The 9,308-nt window shown below is 47.2% G+C and overlaps 1 protein-coding gene across 3 annotated transcripts in view; it reads right to left on the reverse strand.

The window, feature by feature from the left end:
• Window positions 1-1,575: 1,575 nt before the first annotated feature.
• The window catches only part of PABPC4 (poly(A) binding protein, cytoplasmic 4 (inducible form)), a 12,035-nt gene continuing 4,302 nt past the window's right edge, over window positions 1,576-9,308 (reverse strand). The window contains exons 2-14 of one of the 3 annotated variants that reach the window (XM_010015220.1): window positions 7,520-7,713; window positions 7,091-7,206; window positions 6,479-6,618; window positions 6,137-6,231; window positions 5,427-5,564; window positions 4,752-4,847; window positions 3,987-4,259; window positions 3,653-3,740; window positions 3,425-3,496; window positions 2,688-2,815; window positions 1,953-2,046; window positions 1,736-1,866; window positions 1,576-1,662 (exon numbers count right to left, since the gene is read on the reverse strand). In XM_010015220.1, coding sequence (XP_010013522.1) covers window positions 1,576-1,662; window positions 1,736-1,866; window positions 1,953-2,046; window positions 2,688-2,815; window positions 3,425-3,496; window positions 3,653-3,740; window positions 3,987-4,259; window positions 4,752-4,847; window positions 5,427-5,564; window positions 6,137-6,231; window positions 6,479-6,618; window positions 7,091-7,206; window positions 7,520-7,713 — 1,652 coding nt within the window. Of the gene's footprint in view, window positions 1,663-1,735; window positions 1,867-1,952; window positions 2,047-2,687; window positions 2,840-3,376; window positions 3,497-3,652; window positions 3,741-3,986; window positions 4,260-4,751; window positions 4,848-5,426; window positions 5,565-6,136; window positions 6,232-6,478; window positions 6,619-7,090; window positions 7,207-7,519; window positions 7,714-9,308 lie in introns of all 3 variants that reach the window. The other 2 variants (XM_010015146.1, XM_010015075.1) reach the window with 2 other exon arrangements.

The raw sequence follows: 9,308 nt of genomic DNA on the forward strand, positions 1-9,308 counted from the left end.
TGGAGAAAGAGGTATCTGAGCAGCTTAAGGAGCAGGAGGTGCACTCGATCGGGCTCCTTCCAGCTCAAGAGATTCTCCGAGAGCAACCAAACCATGAACCACCAGCATTAAACTGCAGGCCAAGGGCAGCAAAGCCGCTCTGCAGCAGTGGGGGATGCAGGGGAAGCCACCACACACCCCCTCCCTTGACAAAACCCCTCCAGATGTGCCACCATCACCCCTGAGCCAGGACTCGGCCTCCAAGAGCCTTTCTCCAGTCAGCAGTAACGACTCCAATCACACTCCTCATGGAGCAATCACACAATCCAGTTAGATCTTCACACCACTCACAAGACGACAGACACAGTGGAATTTTATTCCTTTATTGATAAATGCTTTCCAGACTTTCCAAACTGGATTGCTGAGTTTAAAACCAAAACCACAAAATACTTCCAACCCAAAATCCCTGGTGTCCTCCTCAGAAGACACAAAGGGTAGCTCTGTTCTGGCCACAAAGGAGAAGCTTGCGAGCCCAGTTCTGGTTTGGGAGATCTAGAACTTCAGACTTGGCTTTTTAAATAAGACCTTAAAGATTAATTTACAAAATGCAATAAACTATGTGATAGGACGCATGGCATTGAGATCTGCAGGACAGGGAGGAGCCTCCAAACATCTTCAGCTGATGGCTACGAAGGGGCTATTTGGCTTCTTTGCATCCTAGAGGAAAAGGGGCAGATGGTCACCCACAGCCAGCACACCTCAAGCCAAGGAGCCAAGCTCCCCACAGCACAAGCCATGTATAATGCAACTCCAATATGAGTTGTATTGTATTAACATATTATGTTAAAGTATATTTTAAGTGACTCCACTATAATTTGCGAGGTGTGGAGAGGCTGTTAACAGCTGTGGAAAATCCCTGTTTGGATGGATGGATGGACCATTCTGCACCCTTGTGAGCTGAGACATCTGACCACAACAGCATCACAAAAAGAACTGAAGTTGTCAATTCCAGACAGAAAATGGATCACTAAAACAAGATGAGGCATTCAAATAATCAAAACCTTATTAAGGTTAAACAGGAGCCAGCTCCAAACATGGGAGATGGCATTTTCTTGAACAGACCCATGCAGTGGAAGGACATTCCCAACACCAGCACCTTAATAACACACTGGAGGCAGATGATTGTCAGGCTAAGGAACAGGCATGAACAGACTGTGTTGACCTCACAGTCACTGGAGTATCTTGTACCTCTTTTTATTTCCCAGGTTAGCAGCTTCACAAGACTCATCTCCATATGTTAATCCTTCCTTGACATGTCAACTGCTAGGAACATGTCAGGGACTTACCATCTTTCTGATGCTTAGTTAATGTAAGATTTCTGAAGAGTATTTCTAAAGCTTCTACAAAGTAAGGATTCTGTTGGGAGAAGCTACATCAGGGGGTTGGGTTGGATTTCAAAGAGTGGACTAAACTCAGACGAGTGCTGCAGGTGGTCTCCAAGACTGGCTGCGTTCACAAACCATCACACCTTATTTCCTCTGATTTGGAAGCTTCTAAGTGAGGCTAAGGACAGAGACACTCACCAGTCTTCCTGGTTTAAGAGGTAGCAGCAACCACGCCCACCTTCTGGGCAGCTTCCTTCTTGGCTTGGTGAGCCTGCAGCACTGCAACGGCCTCCTCCACCTCAGGAGACAATTCAGCCATGAGAGCAGCTCTCCTGAGCAGGGCTCCCCATCCCACAGAACAAGCCACCTACCTTTGACCGGAGGGATTCCGGAGACTCCAGCATGTGCAGCAGCTCTGAGTTGTCAATCTCTAGCAGCATCCCTGTGATCTTCCCTGCCAGGCTGGGGTGCATAGCTTGGATCAGAGGGAACAACCGTTCTCCTGGGAGGAAAAAAAAAAGAAGGGAATTCAGACAGATGAGTTTCAATTACACAGTTGTCTGTGAAACCTGATGGGGTTTCTCTTACCCAGCATCTGTTTCTGCTCCTGTGGGGGGGCAGCAGCCAGCATGGAGGCTGTCAGTGGCTCCTGTCCCTGCACGTGGACTGCAGGCTGAGGTGCCTATGGAAGGGCAGACAGGAGGGTCCTAAAACAGGTACTAGGCTGATTGCTTCATATTTAGAGACAATTAGACAACGCTCATCCCCTCCATCAAAAACACCACCTTTGTCAAGCCTACAGCAGACTGGAGTTTCAGGGAAGGACAGATAAGATGCCCTTGGTTCACAAATATGCTCCCTCCAAGTCCTGAACTCAAAGCCCATAATGTCACACATGGGCACTGTAAGTATCTTGCAGAAACTGGATCAAACATTGCAACTGAGAAAGAGCAACAGCCACGCCTGCTTTGTTTTTACAACACAGAGGTTTGTGGGAAAAGCAAACTCTGCTTTCAATGATCCCTGAGTGGGGATGTGGCATAGAGGTGAGAGAACAAATGGCTGCAAAATGGGAAAGCAAAGAACCAAGAAAAATACCCTTACACCCAGCAAATCCGGGTGGAAAAGGGCTTGCAAGTACAAGGCAGGTGAATTAACTGCCCCTGGCAAAGGTACAAATGCCAGGTTTTTAAATTCCAAATCACGATGGGTGTCTGGGTTATAAAAGTAGCTTCAAGTTTCTGCAGAAACACTTGAGCTGCACGTAAATCCTGCTGGACTGCAGCAAGTGGAGAGAGTCCCGAGCCCAGCCCCTCGTGGTACCTGCAGGGGCTGCACAGCCGGGTGTGGGCTGCGGACACTAGAGGCATATTTGTAGGGAGGAACCGCTCGGGTAGCGGGGGCAGCCACGGGCGGGCGAGGGGCCAAACTCTGTGCTGCGGCGCCCACTCCTGCAAGAGAGGAAGAGAACAGATCTCCAGACATCTGCAGCAATGTGCAAGTTGGGATGTCTGCTGTTAACTGCTGACTTCAAACTATGCCCAGTAGAACTTCTTTAGGAACCGGTCTGCAAAGTGCAACTGGCTACTTTAGGAAGGGGCTCTGCTCCCTGACAGTAACCCAGGGATTCCACATCTGGCACTTAAGGTATGTTCTAACTATTCACTGGAATAAAATTAATTTGGATGCTCTCCTCTGAAAGCAGTATCCATAACCTAAAGAACCTCTTTTTTTCTCTTTCAGTGGTAAATGTTGCAGAGGTGTAGAGATGAGCTGCAAATCAGTGGAGAACAACCCATCTGGATTTCCACTGCTGTGCTGTAGCACCAGCTGCCCCCAGACCTGCAATGCACAGCAAGCGATAGGAAAGATTCAGGTGCTGTCTCTGCCCATTGCTTCTGGTGGTCTTCGGTTATCCATATCTGACAACCATCTTTGGAAGCAGAAGTCAAGTCTCGAGAGCATCCTCATCCCTCACAGACAAGGGGAGAGCCTGGAAGCAGACACCTTACCAACTCGCTGGGCAGCAGCAGGGAGGCCACGAGAGGCCGGGGCATTGCCGGCAGGGGCCAGATGGCGCAGTGCTGGCCGTGGTCCAGACTGGCGCATGGCATTTGGCATTCCCTGGAAGCCTAATGGAAGAAATGAGGGGAAATCCTCAAAACAGAACCCACTGGCATGTCAGGACAGTTAGCTACAGGAAGCAGGTTGGGGTTGTGCACACAAAGGAGAGCATGCATTGTTCTTGTTGTAAAGTACAGCCAAAAAGGTCACACAGGTTCTCTCACCTTGAGGTCTTCCTCCTTGCTGCCAGCGTGGGTTGGGTCTCATCTGTGCCATTTGATTGGGTGCATAGTAAGTGGGTCTGCTCTGAGCCTGAAGAAAGATCAGATGAGCTCAGAGGCAACATCTAAGTGAGTAACAAACATTGTTCACAACATGTTTTGGCAGTTGTTGCCAAGACTCAACACTCAATTCACATTAAGAGGCAGCTGGGAAGTCACAGAATACTCCACTGCCTGCACCCTTCATTAGGAGTTGTTTACAGGCACAGAAGGGCTCAGTGAGATTACTGCAGTACAGCTCCAAGACAGGTTCCAAATGAACACTAGCTCAGCTTACCTGGGGCACAGCAGGCATGAAATAACCCCCAGCAGCAGGCTGGAACTGGTTAATGATTGTGTTGGCAGGCAGGGCTCTCATCCCAGCGATGCGCTGCATGTACTGGTTGGTCAGATGGGCCTTTCGCTCCTCTTTCCTTTGGGCAAGCGCCACATACAACGGCTTTGAGCCCACAATTCGCCCGTTCATCTCTGTCACAGCTTTTGTGGCTTCCTCTGGAGAGGAAAAGCAGACAAAGCCAAACCCTTTGCTCCGTCCATCTTCCAGCATCACCTGCAGTAAAGATCAATTGCTAGTGGAGCACCATGACAAGAACTTAGCCTAAGAATCCACATTTTAAAATGTCACATTTCAGGCAGGTTGGATGTAACTGTTGCAGAGGTGTAGAGACAGGTACCCACTGAGAAGTCACCTGCCTGGATTTGCTTTGCCTTTCTGTACGCACCATGTGTCCCCAGGCCCACACTGAGCAGTAAGGAATGGGAAAGATTTGGTGCAAGCTCTAAAGGGAAATGCCATGTCATGCTTACTGGGAGTCACCTCCAACAAGCACGTTTCCCACTTCCTGCCTCCTCTTTTGATGAGGGAATGAAGCAAGTATTCAGTCAGATCCCACCAAGACCCAAAGAAATCTGTGTGTTTGCTAGCGGAGATCTTGTCAGGATCACAACGATCAGGGAACAGAAGAACTGCCCTTCAAACCCAGGTCAGATACAGTTCCTTCTTCAGGCTTTAAAATCCAAATAGCCCCAAAGCCCACAGTACCTTGGCACTTGTTATTGACCCAAAAGGTGAGAATTCCTTCCTCAGTTTTTCATCATCTATGGTGTCATCTAGGTTTTTAATATATAGGTTAACACCCTAGAAGGGAGAGAACAATGAGACATTCATAACATTAAAGAAAATCTTGAGCACATCGACTCTTAGCATCCATCTGCCAGAGCTGTAATTTATCTGAAAACTCTTAATTTAGCATCATGCTCCCTTCATACCACCCAAAGCTGAAGCAATAAATGTTGCAAAGGCGTAGAGACAAGTCCCACTGTGGTGAAAGGGAGCTTGTCTGGATTTCCTCTGCTTTCCTGTTGCATCATGTATCCCCAGTCCAGCACTGTATGTCATGGACTGGGAAAGATTTTGATGCAATCTCTGACATGAACCAGTTTTGCCATAAATTAGAGACAACAGTAGAGGGTCTGCTGTCTCTTCCATCCTTCTAGGTACCCCCATTGAAAGGAGACTGCATGGCTGCTTTCTCATGTCCTCCTACACACCTGCATTGCCAAGACTATGCCCTGATACCTCTTTGTCCCCAGATACCTTTACATTTTAACTCCCAGGATGTCTCACAGGACAATAACTACTTTATGTAACTTCTTTACAAGTCTCCCAATAGTCTGAAAATGGTGTCTAAAATCAGGAAACGAGCAGACAATTCACCTGGTACCGGCTGAGCCTCTCTTGTTTTAGCTGTTCAAACCTCCGTTTCAGCTCTGCCTGGCGCTCGACCTTCTTCTGTGCTCGGCCTACAAACACCATCTTCCCATTGATGTCCTTCCCGTTCATTTCTTCTACTGCCTGGGGAGAGGGGTCAAGAGGAAGCTGTCAACTGTTAGAGCAAACAGCAACTATTCCTGTTGAAAACAGGCCTGTCCAAAGCTCAGTTGTATCCCTGCCTGAGGGGCAATAAACCAAGGTTGCCACTTCACCTTTGCACCGTGTAACAACAGGCTAATTATAGACAAACTGACACCACCACTCTACATGCAGGAATAATGTAACTTGGGAATTTATCCCCATCTCTTACTGCAATTAAGGCCAAATTTTAATAAGCCTGCTGCTCAGAGAAGACCATTTTTAAGCAATGCTCTCACTCTAGATGCTTTCCCCCTCAAACCCTGCACTGCAGTATTTCTTCAGCAGTTGATGTTCTTGGTTATAGCACTATATTCTGTGTGGATCTAGGAAGCTGGAGAAATGCCACGTTACTGTTGAATGTCAAGCTAGTTAAGGTGCATAAGGTTTCTAAGTTCCCAAATCTGGAAGAGGTTATGCCTGAGGCAGAGCTGTCTCTCATTTTCACAGGCTTCCTCAATAAACCAAGTTTTTCTTTTCTGAAGATACCCAAGCAGCATAAAAACTGGTCATACCTTGTTAGCATCTTCATGCTTTTCAAAGCTTACAAAGCCAAAACCTTTGGATTTTCCAGTGGGGTCTGTCATCACTTTAACACTCAGAGTTTTACCTGTTACCAAGGGACAGAGTTAATAAAATATCACAGAACTATTTCAAGACTAAACTCCCAGCCCTCCCTCTCTCATCTCCCGGTCAGCCTCTGCCTCCTGTCTAACATTTGGCACAACTAGTACCCACATATCAACTCTTTATGTTCCTCAGCTTCCAAGTGATTCAGGCAGAAGTAGACAGTGGTCCTGTTAAACTCCCATGAGTCATGAAATTCACAGCCTCATTAGAAGTGCTTCTGAATTTACCATATTTGCTGAAGAGTTCCTTTAGTCTTTCATCATCCATGTCATCCCCAAAGTTTTTAATATAAACATTGGTGAATTCCTTCGCCTTGGCTCCCAACTCAGCCTCCCGTTCTTTACGAGACTTGAATCTCCCAACAAATCTGTAAGAAAGAAGGAAAATCCCAGTAAGCAGCTTGTTTTCAAGAGCGGAAAAAGCAACGTGTGACTTGCAGTGAGGCAAAAAATGAGTGTGTAGTAGAAGCTGAGAACAGGGACAAGAGTGACAGCAGAAGAGGAGGACAAACAGGCCACAGACCAACTGGAAAAATCGCCTGTCCTACAGCTGGCCAAGAATGCCCACCCAGCTCTGCAGTGGAGAGTACTGGCCACAGAAACCCACCCCAGCCCACTAGTGAAGAGGCAGCAAATCAAGGCTTGGTCAGGGAAACCCACCAGGCCCGTGATGGAGGGGTAGCAGGCCATGGCTTGGGCAGGGTCACTCACCAGCCCTGTAGTGGAGAGGTAGCAGGCCAAGGCTTGGGGCCAGGAGAACCAGTGCCTTGTGTGTCCCTGTTAATACCGAGATGCATCCCGGGTCATGCGCTCGCTGGTGCTGCTGGCTGTGACACTCACACTTTGCGGTCGTTCAGCAGCATGCCGTTCATCTTCTCGATGGCTCTGTCTGCAGCATCCTGGGTCTCAAAGTGCACAAACGCGTAGCCCTTAGAGCCATTCTCATCACACACCACCTATGTGGAAGGAGAAGAGAATGTCAGTTCTCTGCCCGTGTTTTCTGCCTCTGTCACACTCGGACACAAGGCCAGCACTCAGAAATAGGTTACTGCCAAGGAGCAGCACTACAAAGACATTATCTGTGTTTCGGATTTGTGCACTTCATGACCCAATCTGAGGTAACTTCAGCCATCCCTGAGCTTTTGGTCAACTCTGCCTTTAGAGACTCCATTCCTCACTCGGTGAAAGGTGTCCCTTTTGCTTCCTACACTGGCCATGTCTGATCGTGTCACCGCTAGAACAGAATGGGACAAAGCAACCACATCTCACCTTGCAGGACAAAATATTCCCAAACGCTGAGAATGTGTCATAAAGTGCCTTGTTATCAATGGATTTGTCCAGGTTCTTAATGAAGACATTCCCAACCCCTGACTTCCTCAAGGAGGGGTCCCTCTGAGACCACATGATGCGAATGGGTTTTCCTTTGATCACATCAAAATTCATGGTATCTAGAGCACGCTCAGCTGCAAGAGAAGTCAAGAACAGATTTCTGTGGTTTGTTAAAGAATAAAGGCTTCCATCATGTGGGTGACCGTTCCCTCTGAATTCTACTCAGCTCATGGAGGCATTTGGTGACCAATTCCAATGACTTTTTAACTCAGTGTTTCAAGGGAGGTCTTTGCAGCATATCAGACATGTTTAAGTATGGAATAGGCTTAAGAGACTGTTTTAAATTCATATTAATGTTTTAACAACCACAGCAAAATGAATGTCAAAATGCCTGGGGTTTATCAGTTAGTCTTAACTATTGTAAAGGTAAATTGCTCCACCCAAAGAAGGAAAATAAACACAGGAAACCCTGGGGGAAGAAGGGAAGTAACAAAAGTGACTGTTTGGCTTGGTTGCTTCTCACAAAGCTCACATCCACCCATACTCATCTCTGTGAAGAGAAAAGGATCATCTCCCCATCGGATCAGGGAGACTGTGCATGAACACGTGGCTGGCTGAAGAAGGCATGAGGCAGCTTCTGACTTACGTGGCCAAAAAAAGATTCCTAAGTTGCTCAATCTAAAGATGACAGCAAAAGTGGACAAAACTCTGGAGGGAAAAAAGCCCATAACCTGATCTGACGAACAGGGAAGTGTTGATCTAAACTCAAAAAACCCAGCACAGTCATTCTAACCTACACTGAAACCCCCTCCATGATTCTATTTCTGCTCCCTCCTGCTATATTAAAAGGATCATTACGTACACACATCAGGATCCTGTTCATAAAATTGAGATGCTTGGGACTCTTCTGTGCCAGAAAACACTCCCAGCATGGAGCAAGCAGAGAAAAAGACAGACTGTTAATCCCCAGCATGAAGCGGGGAAATAGAGGAATAGACATGCATTAAAATCAAGGACAGGGCAGAACCTGAGTTTTCCAGATTTGTTTGGCTCAGTTCTTCCAGGCCACCTTCACCCAGAGAGAATTGATCAGATTTCAAAAGCAGGAAATTCAAGGAAAATAGCAGTTCAAACACTTTCTTTCATGTGACTTTGTTGGTACAGCCAGAGCTGCACTACTCAGCATTTCACAAAACTAGCTCCAGGAACCCCAATGGGACATTGCCTACAAAAGTCTTCTACACTCCCTACCCCCAAAATCAACCTTCAGCTACTGCATGGAAGTTTCTCAGAATGATTCATGCGCTTTGAAATGTTCTTCTTGTTGCTTTTTCAACTGAAGTGGTGCCGTTGCTATTTTCCCCAGTCCTTCACACATACACCCAGCTGGGAAACAAGCTCTGCTGGACTTCATCCCTGAAGTAGTCAGGAAAAATAAAAGGAGGGAAGTTATAGCAGCAAGGACTCTACTAGCTCGGTTCAGCCCAATGTGTTAAATGCAACTAACTGCCGGGCTAAAATGCTACACTGAGTCAGTGCAAGTGAGGTCCTTCCTGCAGCCCATTCCTAGGAGGCACTTCAGCAGGCAACTTGGTCCAGCTTGTCAAATTTGGCAACGTTTATTTATAGCAGGGAGAGGTCCTCCAGAAGCATGTGTTGGCAAGGACATAAACTAGTTGCATATACCATTTGCAGCAGAAACAGCGCACCTGCTGAAAGGAGACAATCC

The sequence above is a fragment of the Nestor notabilis genome, unplaced genomic scaffold, assembly GCF_000696875.1.
Source record: "Nestor notabilis isolate BGI_N333 unplaced genomic scaffold, ASM69687v1 scaffold8890, whole genome shotgun sequence".
Taxonomy (NCBI): Eukaryota; Metazoa; Chordata; class Aves; order Psittaciformes; family Psittacidae; genus Nestor; species Nestor notabilis.